A 20,993-nucleotide genomic window follows, 5' to 3' on the forward strand; every position below is an offset into this window, starting at 1 on the left:
CTAAACATTCTTAATAAAAAAAACTAGGATGAAGCACCCAACAATTATTTTTGGACAAAAAAAATGTTTCCATTAAAACTTTTATATAAATCTTAGTCAACAATAAAATGGCCACTAAAAGATCAACGTTTCAGGATAACAAAACGCAATAAAAATGGAAATAATTATTTTATTAATTAAAAAAATTACTGTTCTTTAACTTCTCTGAGACGTCTGACAGCTGATCGTAGAGACGATGCGGCCGTTGTAGAATAAACCCACGCGCCTCCAGCTACAACACGTTTACATCTTTTGCATGACCAAATTCCTACACAACTCCTCTTCATAGCATCCTAAAAATTGGTATCATAAGCATCAACTTCTTTAATTAGTATCCATGACATACCTTTCCACAGAAACTGCATGAATATTTGCTGTGCTGGGTGATTTCCATTTTCTTGACCATTTTACGCAAGGAAGCACCATAGCGGGTTCCATATTTTCCTACGATTCCGACCTTCTTCGTGCGCTTGGCCTAGAAAACATTTTAATATTAGGGGCTAATGCATGTTAAAAACAATAATGTAATAATTTTGAATCATTTAAAATGAACTTAACCTCAAATTTTCATTACTATTGTAAAAAGCAAAAATATGACAAAATATCATTCCTGTACGGTAGCTTATATTTCACAATAATTATCCTTTCATAATTACCAAGATTGTTGTTGAGATGATTGTAATAAAACAAGAATTTTAGGACTTACCATTTTTGTGTACTTTTTGACAAGTTTCACAAACAGGAGAGATGTTGGTAGAACTTTTTCCAATTTACCAAATTTCAAAACATAAAATTCCCTAGAAGGTCCGAAATCCGGTGGTGTCTCACCGGAGTCGGGCAATCTGTAGAAAGCAGATTTAAGAGCATTAAAAATATTTTAAGTAGATATACATAAATATTTTAATTTAGAAAAAGTCTTAGATCCACTCAAATTAAAATAATAAATGAACAAATTATGGCGGTAAAACAGATTTGAATTGGCCAGTGATAAATGTCAGTTGTCACAAGCATGATGGAAGCAACATAAAAGTGATAAGAAATGATCTGAAATGTTCATTACTTTTTGATTTAAATCGTTCTTTATCTGCGTTATTGTAATGTAGTTATTCGGAGGTGTGCGTCTAAAAAATTTTTAACAATGTCTTCGCTGGCGATGCAGCAGTTTGTTGCGGGGTTGAAATCCCGTAACCCTGACTTTCGTCAAAAAACAGCTCGAGAATTAAGCTTATACGTGAAGAGCGAACTTCGAGAGGCCACCCCTGATGAAATAACCAGTTTTTTGGATGACTTCAACCATCATATCTTCGAAATGGTGTCGAGCAATGACCCTAATGAGAAGAAGGGTGGAATTTTAGCCATTGGTTGATTTCTTACCGTCAGTCTATTTACTGTAATAATCTCTTTAACTTCTAGTTTGCTTAATTAGTGTGGATTTTGGTAACATGACAACTCGAATATCTCGTTTTGCCAACTACTTGAGAAACTTGCTTCCTTCAAGTGATGTTAGTGTCATGGAGTCAGTTGCTAAAACTATGGGTAGACTGGCACTTGTTTCTGGATCTAAAGCATCCGAATATGTTGAATTCGAAGTAAAACGGGCTTTTGAATGGTTGACTGGAGACCGAATTGAAGTAATTGTTCTTTGTAATGGGGTGACATCTATATAATGTATGTTATTTTAGGGCAAGCGGCAAGCCGCTGTACTGGTTTTGAAAGAGCTGGCTTTAACAATGCCCACATACTTTTATCAGCACGTTTCTCAGTTTTTTGATTTGATATTTTTTGCAATACAAGATCCAAAGCCAGCCATCAGGGAGAGTGCCGTTGAAGCATTGAGAGCTGCTTTAGTGGTGACGGCACAGAGGGAGACTGCTAAGCAGAATCAGAGGCCCCAATGGTAATTTTATAGAATTATTATATTTGCCAACTTTGTGTTGGGGTTACACTTTTTTTGGAAGATGTTGTATAAGTTTTAAATAACTCATTTTAACGCGTCAGAATTATTCATGAGTATTTTTAGGAGGAACCCTTGGAGCAAGCTGATTTTATATCTGAATCTAGTAGTGAAATGCTGGTTGCCTAAGCTGAAATTAGCTATTTCGTTTTTGTTTTTAATTGGTTACCATGCCAAAAGTGAGGCACTGTTTAAAAAAAAACAGCATGTATTAATTTATGGCAAAGTGTCTCAAACGTAAAAACGTATAGAAAAAACGTTAGGAAAAACCAAGTGGAAAAATATACTAAACTGTTGATCTGAAAAACGTATATATTTGGTTTGGTCGAACTGAAGCGTGACCAATATCTGACAGAGAGCAGAGCATATTTTGTTCTTAAATGTTTCCTTTGAAAAAAATCTGAAAAAAAAAACAGTTTTTACTTCCTAAGCATAAGCTGAGAACATAGGTCTTCCGTTTTTGTCTGTCTGTGAAATTTTATGTGTTGGAATATCGTGTATAGTTAGTTTTTAAAGGCGTTTAAATATTCACTCAACCCAAAATACATATTTCAGAGTTAACCCGACAATTCATTTTCATATAATGTTAAACAATTTTTAATCAGTGTGGATGTTTTGCAAAAAAAAAATTTATTTATTTTCTCTGATGTAATATTTTTTATTATTTTTAACATCTAATCTAAATTACATATTTTATTGGAATTGAAAATATAATCGTCATCCTTAGTTTGTGTACATTATGTCGCATAATTGTGTGCACGCCCTTAAAAAATGAACTAAAATGGTAAACCCATGTAAAACGCTAACCAAACTTTGTCTAATCATCCCCACCAACGATGTAATGATGCTACCTCAAAGTTGTACATAGGAAATGTTATTTAAATTTTATATATAATATAATAATATGCTCTTACAGTTGTGGTTTATGAATCCGTCTTGATTTTTTACATTTGACATGCAAAGTTTTGGCAAAAAAATCATGATGACAGAGAGACGGAAACGGGGGATCTGCTTTGTCGTACCGTAGGAGTTCGGAAACGTCGAAAAGTAAAATCAAAAATTATATTACCAAAGCACAATCAACACTGCCTGGCGGGGAATGTTTTTTACAGATATCTAATAAATACATTTTGAGATAACTTTTTAAAGGAATTCATTAAATTTTTGGTGGAATGAACAATTAATGTTGATTCGCATTTTACCACGTAGACAATAAACTCAAAAGTACAGCAAAAAATTTGCAAAAAATTAGTCCAGTGGTTTCGGAAATGATCTGCTTAATAAAATCTCCAGAAAACTTACAAATGCAGAAACAGGCAGACATACACACCAAGATTTTCATCTTTCATAAGCTTTGAAACATCCAGAAGCCAAAATCAGACATTCGTTAATGTGAGACCATTACACCCAAGCAAAAAAGGTGATTTCAAATCTATACACTGACAACAGAATTAATTTCAATAGATGTACAATTGATGCTCTGGTTGGTGTTTTTTGTTTGTTTAATTTGTGAAAATACCAATATAAACCTCTCTTTCAGGTACAAACAATGCTACGACGAATCCGTAAAAATGCTGTCTGTCGAGCGAGGCGAGCGAATGAAAGAAGAACGCGTGCACGGTTTCCTTCTTATAATAAACGAATTAGTTCGCTGTTCAAACGCAGATTGGGAGCGCAAATACAAAAGTTTACTTGAACGAACTGATACTAAACAAACCGTCGAAACTAGTTTCAATTTCACAAAGTCACGGTTCGTTTTCTCAGTCAGCAGACGCATACCTCAGTACCAAGCAGTGTCTTTAGCTCCTTCTCAAATCGCCATCATAGAATCACAAATCTGCCGTCAGCTTGTCTCCGAAAAATTTGACTACATGTGTTTGGACGTGTTGTCTCAAAGACTGTCACGCTCTTCGCACATACAACAAAGTTTCTTAACTATTTTGCCGCGTTTAGCAACGTTTGACCGAGGAAACTTTGTCAAACAACATTTAAGTACTGTGATGAACCATATTTTTAACATTATTAAGAGTAGAGAAAAAGAGAGAGCCAAAGCATTTGTAACGATAGGAATGATCGCCATAGCTGTGGAATCCGATATAGAGCCTTACGTTGAAAGGATAATGGAAATAATCAGGATGTATCTGCCTAGAGGAGATATCTTAGGCCGGAAGAAGAGTCCCATTGACGCTTCCATTTTTAATTGTGTTACTTTCATGTCGCATGCCCTAAAAAATCACGGAAAGATGGAAATACCCAACCTACTCGAACCTATGTTAGCTACTGGACTTACTGCTTCTTTGACAATATGTCTGAGAGAACTGTCACGTAAGGTCCCAGAACATAAAGAGAAAATTAGTTTGGGATTGTTAAAAATGCTGTCTTACATTCTTCTCAACAAGCCTTTAGTCCATCCAGGAATGCCTCGTCATCTTACCGGAACCGTCATGTCTTTGGGAATCCCCGAAGTGAGCGACACTCAAATTATAGTACTTGCATTAAAAACACTAGGCACTTTTGACTTCGAAGGCCAGCGTTTACTCCCGTTTGTTCATCGTTGTGCTAACCACTTCTTGGTTCATGATAATAACGAAATTCGATTGGAGGCAGTTCGCACAACGTGTCGTTTGCTGAGACATGCAATTCATAGTACGGCTAAAAACTCCTCTGAAACGGTCACTAAAACAGTGGCTGCCGTATTGCATAGACTGCTTAGTGTGGGTTTGACAGATACCGATCCAAACGTTAGATATGGGGTTCTTATTTCTTTAGATCGCACTTTCGATAACCATCTAGCCCAGGCCGAGTCTTTAAGTGCATTGTTTGTAGCCTTGCAAGATGAGATGTTCGAAATTAGAGAAGTGGCGCTTTTCACTATTGGAAGGTTAAGTGCCATGAATCCAGCCTACGTGATGCCCTCACTTCGAAAAACCTTGGTGCAGCTGTTGTCAGAACTGGAGCACTCGGGAAGTGGAAGAAATAAGGAGCAGGGAGCGAGAATGGTGGATCATCTGGTCGTGAGTGCTCCGAGAATGATACGCCCATACATGGAACCTATTTTAAAGGTAAGAACTTGGTAGTTGTTTGTGAATAGGCTTAATAGCAGGTTTAATACAAATAAGTAAATTCTTGATTCATGCAAACTTTCATTATTTGATATGTCTGGTACCTAAGTTTTTTTAACAGGTTCTTGTTCCTAAACTCCGTGATCCTGAGCCTAATCCAGGCGTCGTTCTCTCCGTCCTTCTAACTATCGGCGACCTAGCAGAAGTGAGCAGCGGTGGTACCGAACTCCAAGAATGGATGCAAGAACTGATGGGCATTTTATTGGAAATGTTAGGCGACGCTTCAGCCCCAGAGAAACGAGGGGCTGCCTTATGCACTCTCGGACAACTTGTTGGTGTTACCGGTCATGTGATCCAACCATACACACAGTATCCGGTGTTGTTGGATGTGTTGCTGAATTTTTTGAAAACTGAACAGCAATCGTATATACGGAGGGAAACGATTCGAGTTTTGGGACTTCTAGGTGCCTTGGATCCGTACAAGCATAAAATAAACCGAGGAGAAATCGACTATTATCCAGAAGCACCAGTTTTGATCCCCATGACTGATAAAGGAGAGGATTTGAATGCTGATTTAACATCGAGCGAGATGTTAGTGAACATGAGCTCTAATACTCTGGAGGAGTATTATTTGGCGATTGCTATAGCAACTTTGATGAGGATTATCAAAGATCCTACTTTGGCACAGCATCACACTATGGTTGTTCAAGCAGTTACTTTTATTTTCAAAAGTTTGGGAATTAAGTGTGTGCCGTATATTTCACAAGTTTTGCCCAGTTTGTTGTATGTAGTGAGGACAGGTAAGTGGAATTCATTGAACTAATTAAAACAATGGAATAGTCACCTGTCAATAGTTACGGGACGAGAATTTAATAATTTTCGTTTCACTACTGGGACATTTTTTTAATTCTGAACATACACCATGAAGTCCCAGTTTGAAAAAAAACCACTTTGCAATCAATGGCGACCTTTTTTAGAAATTTGGTTATTCATTTGTGCTGTAGAGACAAAGATAAATAAATAGATTCATCGCCGCTCGGTAAATATGTATGTGAAGCGAAAATGAATAACAAACAAATTTTGTCGAGTATTGCACATTTTACAAATAAAACAAAAGTTTATTCGTAACAGTATAAACCCAAAAACGAAAAGTATGAAGAAAACAAAATAAATTAAAAAAAAAAATAACCCCTTCTAAAGTGTGCATGTTACGCTACTGACAGAGAGTCCGATCCTAATTCTAATGACTCACCATGTTGTGCTCCAGATCTAGTAGCGTGGTTTTCTTGTTGTATGCTTATAAACCTAAATAAAGAATAGGAATCGTAAAACTATAATTCCTTTTCTTTTAGTTATTGTATTATACAACTCCCATATCTATTAATGAAATAAGGATAAATACAGTGATTTCGATTCGACACTATAATATACGAATTTAGGAAAACATTCCAGGGTTTTAATTTAGTTCAATACTTGTCCAATTAAAAAGGCGACAAATTGACCAAATAATTTTCCAGCTGACGTTAATTTCAAAGAGTTTTTGTTCCAACAACTTGCACAGCTGATCTACATCGTTAAGCAACACATTCGAAATTACTTAGACGACATATGTCAATTGATTAAAGAATTCTGGACACCAAGTAGTACCATCCAAGGCACACTTATTTTATTAGTAGAACACATCGCAGTTGCACTGGGTGCGGAATTTAAAGTATATCTTCCAAAAATGCTGCCTCACATTTTACGTGTTCTAAATCATGACACTTCGAAGGAGAGATTATACACCATTAAACTTTTAGAAGCCTTGCATAATTTTGGCAATAATTTAGACGAGTATATGCACCTGATTTTACCACCAATCGTGCGATTGTTTGATGCGCAAGACTGTCCACTAGTTGTTTCAAAAAAAGCTCTAGAAACCATCGACCAGTTAGCGGAAATTATCGATTTCTCCGACTTCATTTCGAGAATTGTACACCCTTTGGTCCGGACAATCGATAATTGTCCAGAATTACGACCAACAGCAATGGATACCTTGTGTTCTCTTATGCAACAATTAGGACGTAAGTTTAGCATTTTTGTACCTCTGATACAAAAAGTGATGTCAAAACATAAAATACAGCATAGTAAGTTTGATATGCTAGTGTCTAAGATACAAAACGAAACAACGTTGGCAGAAGATGGCGATTTTCCAATGCCTAGATCTAAATCTAGTCTGAAAAATCGTGATCCTGCGATGCCTGCAGACAGCGGAATGATACAAAGATTGAAGGTTTCTGAATCTAACCTCCAACAGGCTTGGACTCCGGTTCGTAGAGTTTCAAAAGATGATTGGTTAGAGTGGCTGAGGAGGTTAAGCATTGAACTTTTAAAACAATCACCAATTCCGGCGTTACGTTCGTGTTTGACTTTAGCTCAGACTTATTCACAGTTACCTAGAGATCTTTTCAACGCAGCTTTCGTCAGCTGTTGGTCGGAACTTGGTGAAAGCATGCAAAAAGAACTGATTACGTGCTTGGAACAAGCGCTTACAGTGCCTGATGTACCGGAAATTACACAAACTATTCTAAATTTGGCTGAATTCATGGAGCACTGCGATAAGGGACCATTACCACTGGATACACACATTTTGGGATCCCACGCTATGCATTGTCGAGCGTACGCAAAAGCGTTACATTACAAAGAAGAAGAATTTCAAAGAGGAGCTAGTAGTCAAGTAGTTGAAGCTCTTATTTCCATTAATAATAAATTACAGCAAAAAGAGGCGGCTGAAGGGTTGCTGCAGTACGTTATGCAGCGAGACATGCAAGTGCAAGTGAGGTGGTACGAAAAGCTACACAACTGGGAAAAAGCCTTACGTTTATATATCGAAAAAATGGAAGTAGATAACGCGGACCAAGAAGCTTGTTTGGGAAGGATGAGGTTAACACATGAATTGGAAATGGTGAACAAAATTAATAAATATACTTTTTGCAGATGTTTGGAAGCTTTAGGAGAATGGGGCGAACTTCATCAAATTGTAGAAAAGAACTTTATTGTATTGTCAGATGATAACAAACAGAAAGCTAGTAGATTAGCAGCAGCCGCTTCGTTTGGCTTACACGATTATAGATCCATGGAAAGGTACGTCAACGTGATACCAAGAGATACTCAAGATGGTGCATTTTACCGTGCCATTTTAGCTATACACAAAGAAGATTACGAAGCGGTAAAAACTGTTTCTTTTGGTTCTCGTCAGATTTGTTGTCATTCTTTGATTTGTAGGCTCAAAGATTTATCGATTCCGCTCGTGATCTTCTGGATAATGAATTGACTGCAATGGCAGGCGAGTCTTATCAGCGGGCATACGGTGCTATGGTTATGGTTCAAATGCTGTCTGAATTGGAAGAGGTGATGCAATATCGTTTAGTTCCTGAACGCAGACCCACGCTCAAAGCTATGTGGTGGCAAAGGTTGCAATCTGGGCAGAGACTGGTTGAAGATTGGCAGAGAATCATTCAAGTTCATTCGTTGGTTTTGACGCCCCAAGAAGATAAAAGAACGTGGGTAAAATATGCTTCCTTGTGCAGAAAGAGTGGTTCTTTGGTAAGTGGTTCTATATATTTTTAGTGTTACTACTTCCAATTGACTGAAATTGTATTTTATATGAAAAAGTATTAGCATTTTAAAAGAATTTGTGTTAGATGTACGCATTTTTTTATTTTATTTAAATAGGTAGTATAGTCCTTGTATTTTTACTCGTTTCTTGTGAACTCATGGTATACTGTAAACGTTTTATTATTATTATTATTATTATTCTACGTATTTATAGATATTTGTTGTTTGCAAGTAGAACCACGTAATATTTTTATAAAACATTATTTCAGTCGATTTCGTGTCACTTTAATTTAGCTTAATTCTGTACCGAATTACTCTATCGTAGATGCTTTCCCAAAAAACGTTAGTGATGTTGCTGGGGTACGACCCGAGCGAACGCCCTGATATGCCCCTTCCTAAAAACCAACCCCACGTAACTCTGGCCTACACGAAACATTTATGGGTTGCTCAAGAAAAACAGAAGGCCTATCAGAAGTTGTCACAGTTTGTAGCAGAATATACGCACAGCGAACCTAGCGATGATGTTACCATTGAAGAGAAAAAGCGACTCCTGGCTCGATGTTATCTGAAGTTAGGTGCCTGGCAAGAAGTTTTAGAAGGAATAAATGAGACGTCAATTCCGTTTATTTTGAAATGTTACAAACAAGCGACTGAGCATGATCCGCAGTGGTACAAAGCTTGGCATGCTTGGGCTTATATGAATTTTGAAACTGTGTTGTACTACAACCATCAGGAAGAGAAAACCCACTACACCGTTTTAGCTGTTCAGGGTTTCTTCAAGTGAGTTGTTTAGGTGGGGTGTGTTGCCACATTTATAATTTTTTACAGATCGATTAACTTATCGAAGGGAAGTTCGTTACAAGATACGCTACGTCTTCTGACTTTGTGGTTTGATTATGGCGACTGGCCTGAAGTATACGATGCCATTGTTGAAGGAATAAGACTCGTGGAAAAGAATACGTGGCTTCAGGTTATACCTCAGTTGATTGCTAGGATTGATACGACGGCGTTAGTCTCTAAGTTAATTAATCATCTTCTCGTGGATATCGGAAAAACGCATCCCCAGGTAAATCAGATTAAAGTGACGCAAAAAGTTCAGAAAATTATTTATTAAAATTTATAGGCTTTAGTGTATCCATTAACAGTCGCTACCAAAAGCAACTCGATACGTAGAAGAAACGCGGCTAATAGTATATTGAAATCGATGAGCGAACATTCGCCGACTTTAGTCAGTCAGGCCATGATGGCCTCTGAAGAACTAATCCGTGTAGCTATTTTATGGCATGAAATTTGGCATGAAGGTTTAGAAGAAGCCTCAAGGTAAGAACTTATTTTTTTATGGTTTTGGTGTTATATATTTACTATGAATAGAAATAAATCAGTTCTTTGGTGAAGTTTGCCGCAAACAGCAATTTTTATGGTAAAAGTTTTATTAAATTTTTCTTTGAAAATAGAATTCCACTAGTTACTAATAAATGCAAAAATACAGATTTGCCAAAAGTATATGCAGGATGTCCCAAGGATCAATTTTGGGATCACTGCTGTTTTTATGATTTGTATTGATCTTTTATGGTGGAGTCTGTGAAACTACTGTTTTAGTTTATTAGTCCATATAACAAACGGGACAAATTTGGATAGATCGGTTCTTTATTTTTCATTGCACTCTTAGTATATTGTATACAGGGTGAATCGATTAAACGCACGTTCCTAGATATCTTATTAATTATTACTAGAAACAGAAAAAAAGTCAAGTACTAAAGTTGTAAAGTTTTCCCCTAGAAGAATAACAGAAGACCTATCTTTTGTAGTTTTTGCGTCTACTAGCCGAACTAAAAAGTATTTTTCTTGGTCTTTTACGTTGTCAGTGGTTAAAGAGACCAATTCCTGACGTCTAAAGGCTCCTGCTACGCCAAAAATAAGGTTAACCTAGAAAATGGAGCTCTTTCGTAATTGTTCTATAAAAACTTGGTAACATACGTTGCTCAGTAAATGCATTGCGTTATAAGAATTCAACAAAAAAGAATCTACATTTCAGTTAGATAAAATATTGGAGATTTTTTTGCCGTGTACCCTTCTCCCTTCCTTTTCAGATAGGGAATAATGCTTGAAAATAGCCATACCAAATACCTTCTTTTAAATTAATTGTACTTCGCAACATACGAGTATTTTGTCCATGATTTCAAAGAAGCGAGTTCAGTTTTTAGAGAAGCCAATATATGTAGTATCTTCTGTAGTTTTTTCGATTTTCTGCTTTCCGCACCATTTTTTATACGCGGCGTAAATTTCTACATATAAACCTCATGTCTTTATTGGGAGGCGTGTTTCTTTTGTCTTTTGGTTTCGAAGCAATTTTTTTTATTTCCAATCTCACGATTTCCAATACAACCTGCGAAAACTGTTTTTCAAAACAAATGAAAATTTACACAAATTTGTCACTTTGACAACTCTATAACATGACTATTATAGATGCTTATTATTTTGTTTTTTGTATTTCTACATTTTTATAAAAGATTTAATTACTGCAGTCGGGCATAAAGCTTTGTATATATGTAATTCGTACATAAACCGGCTTTAGTGACTCGCCTTCTTAATCGACTCGATCGCTGCGCTGTTAAAATTGGCTTATCAATAAAGCCCTGGTTTATGTACTTATTAGATAAATAGAGCTGTGTTTTTTTTTCCATTACGATTATTTTTACCATCTCCATCTGTGTTACAATATTGTATAAAGACATATACAGTTGTATAGAAAAAAATATGTAATAAAATCGCAGATAAAACTTTGTGACAAAGAAACGTCAAAATTTTCAGATTTGTATATTATAAGCAGGCTTCGGCATCACGGAAGTGATGCTCATTGGCGTCCGATTGCTAGTTGCGGCCACGTTTTCTGTTACAATGTCGGGAATTGCTAGAAACAATAATTATTACTTTTTCTAGGTTTTACTCATCAATTATACGAGTTCTCCTAGATGTTACAATTGCTTTAAAAATTAAAAATGATCGTTCCACATCACAATTTTCATGATGATTTTGATCAAATAAACCCTGAACTGAAACAAAGCCACTGAGTTTGAGACTGCATGGTCGGCCAGCCAAATTTATCGCCTGACGTCGCGCCGTCGTATTTAATATTTGTCTGATTGATTGATTCTTCGTCACTTCGGCTTTGACTAATTGTGGTTATAAGCAATATAAGCTATACACAGAGACGTGGGTTTAGCCACAGACAATGGGATAACAGTTGAGTTACGACGTATCATTTCCTCATCAAATCTGTCAACTATCATTCTATTTTGACACTTCAATGTAGTGGATAAATGAAAAAGATGTTGACAAGTTAAGTAAGTGCATCCACTTTGTCACTAACTTTTGTCTGCGACTTTAAAACACCTATATTTTACTACTAACTGGTCTAATGGCGAATTGACTGTACTAGAAGTTGATAGTCGTCTTCCACGATAACGTTATTTGGCCACATAATTGATTTCCATTGTTTATCATTTATCAGATATGTAAAATTTTAACATATTACGGTTTCCAAACAGTGTTGCCCTTTAAAAAACAAATTTTAATGATTGTACAAAATTATAAATTTAAATAAATCTTAATTAACGTTAGCCACACAATAATCTTGAGATACTTACACCTAAATCTAACATTTCAAAATAATCTGTTTCGGAGGTGATTGCCAACAGACCAAGTGGTCAGTGGCCAAGCACTTTGGAAAAATCTTACAAATTATTTTTTAAACAAAAAACGGCGTTGATATCGGTAGTGGTTTCTGATCGTCTTCTTGAGATTGAGGTTGATTTTCTATTGGTTAAAAAATTAAATTTTCAGCAGTTACTACACAATTGGTAGTCTTTTTTTTTCGTTTTTTTTCTTTCTTTTTTTAAATAAACAATTATTTATTGATGTGTTTTTTTTTGTATTCATGTTCTTATAGTTTAAGCTTCGTAATTGAGTCGCGACCTGTGGAGCTTATATTTTAATAATAATAGTACTAATAATAATAGACCGACAAACGGAAACAGGAAACCGACATTTTGATATCTTGCAAGTAAAATATTATTTTGTTAAAGCATTTTTTACGCTTTGTTTTCTAAATATGTTTTTGCGTAAGTAAAAATCAGTTTTTCATATTCATGAAATTATTTCTTTTATTATGCTTTTCTGAACAATCCAATCCAACATTTTATCAACTTTTAAATCGAGTTGCATTAGCAACGTTGATCAGAAAATTATTTTTTTTAATTGAAAAAAAAAAGTGCAAAATCTGAAAAATAAAAAAAGTTTAATGGCATTTCTGCAATATACTTTTCCGTACCTTTTTTTAAAGCAGTGAATTTACGTCTACACGCTGGGTGTTATTCTCCATTTCCAAATTTAATAGCAATAGTCATTACTTTTGGATAATAAATAAAAAAGTTATTCTAGGTGACCCCTTTTTGCTCACTCACCCTCCACTGTGTTCATAGAACTTCAGGAAAATGAGACAAGCCATTTTTGATTTAAAATAAATTGCTCGGATTTCTAAACCACAGGTATAGAAGGATATTATTTTACACATTTTAAAGGAGCATTCCACGAAAAACAGGAACTTGCAATATTTTTAAAAACAAACTAAAACAATAAAGTTTTTGCGCATTTAGATTGCTTAAAGTTCTTAAAATCCGTAATCAGCCATAACTTATAAACATCACATAAATAAATTGACTTATTATATGTCAAAATGTTTGACAGGAATTGCATCATATTGAAATTTGTTGTAATTTATTTGTTTGTTATTGTTTATGTTTAGTTTTGTCATTATGGTGTGTTTACTATTCACATATGTCCCATACGTGACAGTTCAAAAATAATTTCCTATAAAAAAAGCCGTCAAGGGCAATAATTTAAAATAATATCCAAATTAAAGGTTGTAACTTCTATTATTAATATATAATATCACCCTCTTCGGATAATTCAAACGGAGCAGATATAGCAAAATTTTTTCGATACATTTAGAATGTGAGAATTTTTGATGTCCCATACGTGACATACTTTAGTATTGAATTTGTTGTAATATGCAAAACAAAAACCTAAAAACAAATTGACCAAGATTGTTCAAAAAACTCAATTTTTCTAAGGTAGCCGCCATTGTGGTCATTTCCGCTTTAGAAAACTAATATGACAAAGTTTTACACAAAATTATTGTTACAAATGTCCCGAACGTGACAGTGGAATGCTCCTAAATAGAATTTATTTATCAAAATTTTGAGATGAAATCACCAAATTTTATCTGGAATATAAGTCAAAATTTTGTTGCCGTTATACCATCTGCAATGACATTTAAAAAATAAATCTAAAATATCTGTTTCGAAAATTATATGTTTAATAAAATAGTCAACAGATACAGACAGACGGAACGGAGACCTACTTTTTAATATTTTAGGAGCTATGAAACGTCAAATAAATATGAAATTAGCCATAGGCTAATAGACAAGTAGGTTTTCAATGAAATATATATATTGATTAATTTAAAAGAACTGTATATTAACTCAAGCTAATAAGTCTGAAATTAGTGAATACGTTGAAAGCTTCGAAATTGTTCCATAAATAGGGACCACATTATATCTTTTTACTTCCCGAGCGTAAGCAAAGGAAGTATTGTAATCGAGTCCGTCGGCCGACTCTCTACTTTTACGTTTTCTCGATCTTTCATGACCCCTAGAAGACGAAGAAATAGGTCTCCCATTTCCGTCTGTCTGTCCGTCTGTCCGTCTGCCGTCCCGGATTTTTATTAGACAGATAATCTCCGAAAGTACTGGACCGATTGTTGTGAAATTTTGTACTTATATTAGGAATATCATGTAGATGGTAAAACGCTAACCAAAATTTGTCTAATCATCCCCACCACTAATGCGATGACGTCACTTCAAAATTGTACATAGTAAATGGGTCTTAAATTGTTTAAAATAACATAGTCCTACACATGTAGTTTACGACTCCGAATTCAGTTTTTACCCGAAACGTCCAGATTTTTGGAAAAAAAATCAAAATCATAAAACAACATTTTGCAATTTAATTTTGAATCTGCTAACCCGAATGTTTTAAAATGTTGCAGATGTTTTAAGGCTCTAAAGAGCATCATAAATCTTTAGTCAAAATATATTTGGTTATCCCCTCCAAAAACTTGATGACGTCAGCTCAAAAGTTTGCCGAATAAATCCTATCTAAAATGTACAAAATATGATGCGTCTGTACTTGTGATATATCACTCCATTCATATTTTTTGGATTTGCATATACAGGGTGACTCAAAAAAATTAATGAATGCGCAAAATTTATTTTACTGATTTACTCAGGAACTACAAAACCGAATGCTTTGAAATCTTGAAGATGTTTTAAAATTATCATAAGCATGGTAAATTTTTGATCAAAATGTATTTGGTCGTCCCCTCCTAAAAAATTTATGACGTCACCACAAAATTTTGCTGAATAAATCCTATCTAAAATGTGAAAAATATGATGAGTCTGTACTTGTGATTTATCATTCCAATCGTATTTTTTGGATTTGCATATACAGGGTGTCTCAAAAAAATTAATGAATGCATGAATTTATTTTATTGGTTTAATCAGGATTTACAGAACCGAATGTTTTGAAATCTTGGAGATGTTTTAAAGTTATTATAAGCATGGTAAATTTTTTATCAAAATGTATTTGCTCATCCTCCCTAAAAAATTGATGACGTCACCCCAAAATTTTGCTGAATAAATCCTATCTAAAATGTACAAAATATGAGGAGTCTGTACTTGTGATTTATCATTCCATTCATATTTTTGGATTTGCATATACAGGGTGACTCAAAAAAAATAATGAATGCGTGAATTTATTTTATCGATTTAATCAGGAATTACAAAACCGAATGCTTTGAAATCTTGGAGATATTTTAAAGTTATTATAAGCATGGTAAACTTTTGTTCAAAATGTATTTGTTCATCCCTCCTAAAAAAATTGATGACGTCACCCTTAAATTTTGCTGAATAAATCCTATCTAAAATGCAAAAAATATGATGAGTTTGTACTTGTGATTTATCATTCCATTCATATTTTTTAGATTTTCTTAAGAGGTGGCTCAAAAAAATTAATGAAGTCAATTTATTTTATTGATTATATTAAAGGCAACACTTATTATTAGTATTACATTGGACCAACCCAATTTGGTAGACACAAAATTTTTTAAAGTAAAAACTCGGTTGAAACATAAGGGTAGCACGCTTATTTACATCGACTTTAACATTACAGACGTGCATTTGTTTTATGCGCTGACTATAGGTTCCGCGAATGTAGAATAGACATGTTTATAATTGTGAATTTCACCGTCAAAAATAAAAATAAAACCCAATGTTTTATATAATAAGCGGAAGTCGAAGCAATAAAACCGATGGTCGTTTTGTTTACAGTTTCTCTGTTTGACTCTCACGTATGCTGTTACGCTTGTCATCTTAAATTAAGAATGTTTATACATAAACGATTTTCAGTTGCCGTATACGTGAGTAAATTGTTTCGTTATTTTATTGATTATAAAAAATCAATATTCAAAACGACCCAATTCATTTTCCCGAAAATTTGGGAATACAATAATTTTATTCTTAGTATTACACTACATCTATCCCAACTGATATACGTGTCCTCGCAAAAATGTTGATGACGTCATCGCAATTTTTTTTAAATTCCCACTACAAAAATGTAATGAGAAAAAAACACAAGAGCCATGCAGTCGTCAAGTTTCCGACAGCGAGGGAAGTACTGTCTAAACTCTTTAGACCAATTTTTTATTAATACCATAAACAAAAGTGAAGTATTAAATATATACAACTTCAGAAGGTTAAAACTAAAATTAAGCGTGTGTTGTATGACGAACGGTCAATAAATACTTAATACACATACTGTCTTCATTTATAGACTATACTTTGGGGAACGAAATGTTAAAGGAATGTTGCGCATTCTTGAACCCCTTCATGCGATGATGGAACGTGGCCCACAAACATTAAAAGAAACTAGCTTCAATCAAACCTACGGGAGAGACTTGAACGAAGCTCAAGAGTGGTGTCAAAGATATAAGGTGCTAGTGGAACCTCAGAATTCCCAGACTAATATTAATTATTTACAGCTCTCAAGCAATATACGGGATTTAAACCAGGCCTGGGATCTGTACTATCATGTGTTCAGGCGAATTTCGCGCCAGCTACCTCAACTAACTTCACTCGAACTCCAGTACGTGTCTCCGAATTTACTAGTTTGCCAAGATCTAGAATTGGCCGTGCCTGGCAGCTACAGTCCGGGTCAACAAGTGGTTAGAATTGCGTATTTCAATAGATCTCTGGAGGTAAGCTGGCAGAGCAGGGCGGTAGATATTTTAAAAATAATGTTACAGGTGATCACTTCAAAGCAGCGTCCAAGAAAATTGGTGATCAGAGGCAGCAACGGAAAAGAATACATGTTTTTGCTCAAAGGTCATGAAGATTTAAGACAAGATGAAAGAGTCATGCAGTTATTTGGTTTAGTAAATACCCTTTTGATGAAAGATCCTGATACATTTAGGCGTAATTTGACAATCCAAAGGTATGCCGTCATTCCGCTTAGTACTAATTCGGGTCTGATAGGGTGGCTACCACACTGCGACACCTTACACACGCTGATCAGAGACTACCGCGACAAAAAGAAAATTTTGCTTAATATAGAACACAGAATTATGTTGCGGATGGCTCCCGATTATGATCATTTAACTGTAATGCAAAAAATGGAGGTGTTCGAGCACGCCCTGGAACATACACATGGCGACGACTTAGCTAGGTTATTGTGGTTGAAGAGTCCTTCATCTGAAGTGTGGTTTGACAGAAGGACAAATTACACTAGGTCATTGGCTGTGATGTCAATGGTGGGATACATTCTTGGTTTGGGAGACAGGCATCCTTCTAATTTGATGTTGGATAGATTAAGTGGCAAAATCCTTCACATAGATTTTGGGGACTGTTTCGAAGTAGCCATGACACGGGAAAAATTCCCCGAAAAAATTCCTTTCCGTTTGACCAGGATGTTAATAAACGCGATGGAGGTGACTGGAATTGAGGGAACGTACAGGAGAACGTGCGAGTCTGTGATGTCTATGTTACATAGAAATAAAGACAGCTTGATGGCTGTATTGGAAGCTTTTGTATATGATCCGTTACTCAATTGGAGACTGATGGATATTGAGGTTCGGAATTTGCCGATGAATAATGATTCAATGTCGACCAGTTGTTCGCAAAAGCAAGACTTGTCTGAATCGTTAAATATTCCGAAAAGAGAGTTGTTAATGGCAGATGATAACGAACCACAACATGAAGTTAATGCAAGGGCGGTTATTATTATTAATAGGGTGCGGGATAAGTTGACTGCGAATGATTTTGGAACGGAGGAACCACTAACTATTCCAAAACAAGTAGATTTGTTAATACAGCAAGCCACGAGTAATGAAAATTTATCCCAATGCTATATAGGTTGGTGTCCGTTTTGGTAACTGTTTCTTTTTTTCTTTCAGTACAATTATGTCTTGAGTACAAAGGTGATATAGTTAGGTTTCAACATTCTTCATAACAATATGTGAAATATATATCCAAACAAATCTTTGTAGTTATTAGTTTGTAAAAAAAGTAATTACGTAATTAGAATCACAAATATTAATTCAAGGCCGTTTTATAAGTTTAAATGTTCGCCTAACTAAATCACTGATTAGATAACAAAATGGATTGTTTTGCCTTTCCAAGATTTATATCTGGTCGTTTTCGTGATAAAGCGCTTGTCAAGTAATACTTAAACACATTGGAGAGTGTGTTATCTACCTTCTACTTAGTTTTGTTTATCTATATCTTATTTTTTATATTATCTACTAAAAATTAAAGACTTAATATTATACTGCGCTTTTATTTCCTTACACTTACCATTTACACTGAAATATCACAACAAAACTAAAATGTATAGTCACTACTAGGATGCATGAACTGATGAGGTAGAAGTTGGTTTATGTCAGTTACTAAAACCTGATCCAATTCAGGTTTAGCAACGTAGACATCAATATTGCCAAATTCACTCATAAATTGTCTACATGCACCACATGGTGTTGTGAAAGACTTTTCTTGATATCCTATCACAGCAATAGCTTTGTACTTCATATTACCTTCACTGATTGCTTTTGCAAAAGCTGTCCTTTCTGCACAGATGCCCACAGTAAAGGCCGAATTTTCAATATTACACCCCCGGTAAATGGTACCATTTTCACAAAGTAATGCAGCGCCTACTTGAAATTTACTGTACGGACAGTATGCAAAGGTTCTGGCTTCAACTGCCTCCCTTAATACTTGCTGTATTTTTGTATCTGAAACAAAAGAATGACAGATTAGTATGGTACCAATAATGACCAAAATTTAACGAGGAAAATACGTTTTTAAACAACTGATCAAACCAAATCTTAATAAACCATAACAGATTACATAACCTATACTTTTTATGCTATAATGTTACAATTTATTTTCGTAGTGTTTTATCTAGCGAACACGCTGTGTTATAGTTCAGGGAACAGAAAAATATACTAATCAATAAAAAAAAATTATATGCGCTTACCCAAGCTTTTAAATTTTGCAACATTACTTGCGCTAGGATCAGAAGTGGAATTTCTTGCTGACATTACTAACAAGAGGACTTTAAATTATTTTCTGCGTGGTATTAAAATTATGAACAATGAGAAATATAACTTTGTAATCCGTTTTATATCATATTAATCTGATAAAAACACATTTATCAACATTATGGAAATTCACACATAAGGAAAACAAAATTTGAAGGTCTTGAAAAATGTGGAAAGGTCAAATTCTAATTAATTACTAGTAATTTCAAATTATATTACAATTTTAGTGATAACGAGTCAAAAATGTGTAATTATTAAAAATTTGCATTACGTACACATATTTTCAGTGCAGTTGTATATCTATTTACTTTAAGCAAGAAACATCCTACTTTTATTTATAAATAAGTATGAATATACACATAAATAAATACATATACTGCGACTATAACTTTATTTGCTGTTTATTACGCTGATAAGAACTGAAGCGTACAAGCCGAAATAGCTCAGTTGGGAGAGCGTTAGACTGAAGATCTAAAGGTCCCCGGTTCAATCCCGGGTTTCGGCAAAAGTTTTTTTATTTAATTCAAAAAAGAGATATATGTATACAATACCAATAATTTTTTAGATATATGTATGTTTACGAACCTTTTATTTAGTACATTACAGTATTATTCTGTAATTAATTTAACATTACTATGCAAATCTTCTTTTCTTATCAGCATGCTGTAATCTTTAAAACTGTTACAGCACGAAGTAACTTATCCCATAATAATTGTCCCAAATTTTATATGTATAATTTATACTTTCAAGACATAAAAAAACTAAAATTCAATCATCCTTAGAGTGTGACATAATTCCTTCTAGTAATTTTAATATTGCAAATATCTAAACACTTCTACATGGCTGTATAATTTATAAATTATTTAGAAAAAATTAGTCGAAAATTGTTTCGACAGAACTTCCCTCTCCCCCTGAAGTATAGCCCAATAAATTTCTCTTCTTTGAAAACTTAAAAAAAATTATTTTGCAATTTTTTTGTGATAAGCCATATAAAGTAAAAAATTGATCCAAAGTTATTTAGACAGAACTTTCTTCCCTCCTCAAGTACAGGCGAACAAATATTGAATCTTCGAAAAATTTAATTTTGCGAATTTGATTTTATTTTTAACAACCCATATAAGTTAAAATAAAGTTATGTGTCGACTGTTAAAGTGCAGAGAAAGAAGCATGCTACGCGTATGTTTCAAGTGAGTTTTCATAACAAAATTGTGTGATGACTGATGACATTATCAAATTTTAGCAAGGAAGCGGTATCAGTTTGAATAGGTGCAGTGTAATACTAATAATAACAGTACAGCATACTCAAATTTTCGGGAAAATGGGGTGAGCCGTTCTTGATTTGATCAATAAAATAAATTGACTTATTCATTAATTTTTTTGATCCACCTGTTTAAGCAAAACTAAAAAATATGATTACAATGATATCATACTTAAAAACACATCATATTTTGCACATTTTGAGTAGAATTTATTCTTCGTCTTATTATTCATTAATTTTCTTGAGTCGCCCTGTATAAGTCATTCTAAAAAATATGAACGCATTAATAAACCACCAGTATAAGTTCAAAATATTTTGCATACTTTGGACATGATTTACTCGTCAAAATTTTGAGATGATCTCATCAATTTT

The 20,993-nt window shown here is 34.4% G+C and overlaps 3 protein-coding genes and 1 non-coding gene across 5 annotated transcripts; 2 read left to right on the forward strand and 2 right to left on the reverse strand.

Moving 5' to 3' along the window:
* Window positions 1-153: 153 nt before the first annotated feature.
* On the reverse strand, window positions 154-850 carry Rpl37a (Ribosomal protein L37A). Its single transcript, XM_064061119.1, has 3 exons — window positions 746-850; window positions 386-514; window positions 154-332 (listed from the first exon to the last, which is right to left on the reverse strand). Exons 1-3 carry the CDS (start codon window positions 746-748, stop codon window positions 186-188), a joined length of 279 nt encoding a protein of 92 aa, XP_063917189.1. The 5' UTR covers window positions 749-850; the 3' UTR covers window positions 154-185.
* Window positions 851-1,016: 166 nt separating this feature from the next.
* On the forward strand, window positions 1,017-18,592 carry LOC135132900 (serine/threonine-protein kinase mTOR). Of its 2 annotated transcripts, XM_064061116.1 has the most exons (14): window positions 1,017-1,400; window positions 1,453-1,670; window positions 1,722-1,936; window positions 3,534-5,055; window positions 5,177-5,855; window positions 6,573-7,977; window positions 8,032-8,263; window positions 8,320-8,640; window positions 8,978-9,432; window positions 9,481-9,718; window positions 9,776-9,972; window positions 16,603-16,762; window positions 16,811-17,026; window positions 17,075-18,592. In XM_064061116.1, the coding sequence occupies exons 1-14, from the start codon at window positions 1,178-1,180 to the stop codon at window positions 18,197-18,199; spliced, it is 7,206 nt and encodes a 2,401-aa protein (XP_063917186.1). In that variant the 5' UTR covers window positions 1,017-1,177; the 3' UTR covers window positions 18,200-18,592. The 2 variants fall into 2 exon arrangements, with proteins under 2 accessions (XP_063917186.1, XP_063917185.1); XM_064061115.1 differs by having other exon boundaries at window positions 16,811-18,592.
* On the reverse strand, window positions 18,588-19,419 carry LOC135132901 (cytidine deaminase-like). Its single transcript, XM_064061118.1, has 2 exons — window positions 19,300-19,419; window positions 18,588-19,054 (listed from the first exon to the last, which is right to left on the reverse strand). The coding sequence occupies exons 1-2, from the start codon at window positions 19,361-19,363 to the stop codon at window positions 18,648-18,650; spliced, it is 471 nt and encodes a 156-aa protein (XP_063917188.1). The 5' UTR covers window positions 19,364-19,419; the 3' UTR covers window positions 18,588-18,647.
* A 376-nt stretch (window positions 19,420-19,795) lies between these two features.
* On the forward strand, window positions 19,796-19,868 carry Trnaf-gaa (transfer RNA phenylalanine (anticodon GAA)). Its single transcript has one exon. It is a non-coding gene; the product is annotated as a tRNA-Phe (tRNA).
* Window positions 19,869-20,993: the final 1,125 nt, after the last annotated feature.

Source organism: Zophobas morio, unplaced genomic scaffold, assembly GCF_036711695.1.
Source record: "Zophobas morio isolate AGI-343-1 ecotype UQ-CSIRO unplaced genomic scaffold, CSIRO_AGI_Zmor_V1 ptg000021l, whole genome shotgun sequence".
Taxonomy (NCBI): Eukaryota; Metazoa; Arthropoda; class Insecta; order Coleoptera; family Tenebrionidae; genus Zophobas; species Zophobas morio.

What these genes read in the sequence shown, in the direction of transcription:
- Rpl37a (XM_064061119.1), bottom strand. An exon ending in CATGCAGTTTCTGTGGAAAG is followed by an intron (nt 333 to 385) that starts GTATGTCATGGA and finishes ACCAATTTTTAG; the next exon opens with GATGCTATGAAGAGGAGTTG.
- LOC135132901 (XM_064061118.1), bottom strand. Translation starts at nt 19,363, where the DNA reads ATGTCAGCAAGAAATTCCACTTCTGATCCTAGCGCAAGTAATGTTGCA. An exon ending in TGCAAAATTTAAAAGCTTGG is followed by an intron (nt 19,055 to 19,299) that starts GTAAGCGCATAT and finishes CTTTTGTTTCAG; the next exon opens with ATACAAAAATACAGCAAGTA.
- LOC135132900 (XM_064061115.1), top strand. Translation starts at nt 1,178, where the DNA reads ATGTCTTCGCTGGCGATGCAGCAGTTTGTTGCGGGGTTGAAATCCCGT. An exon ending in GCAGAAAGAGTGGTTCTTTG is followed by an intron (nt 8,641 to 8,977) that starts GTAAGTGGTTCT and finishes ACTCTATCGTAG; the next exon opens with ATGCTTTCCCAAAAAACGTT. An exon ending in AGTGGTGTCAAAGATATAAG is followed by an intron (nt 16,763 to 16,810) that starts GTGCTAGTGGAA and finishes AATTATTTACAG; the next exon opens with CTCTCAAGCAATATACGGGA.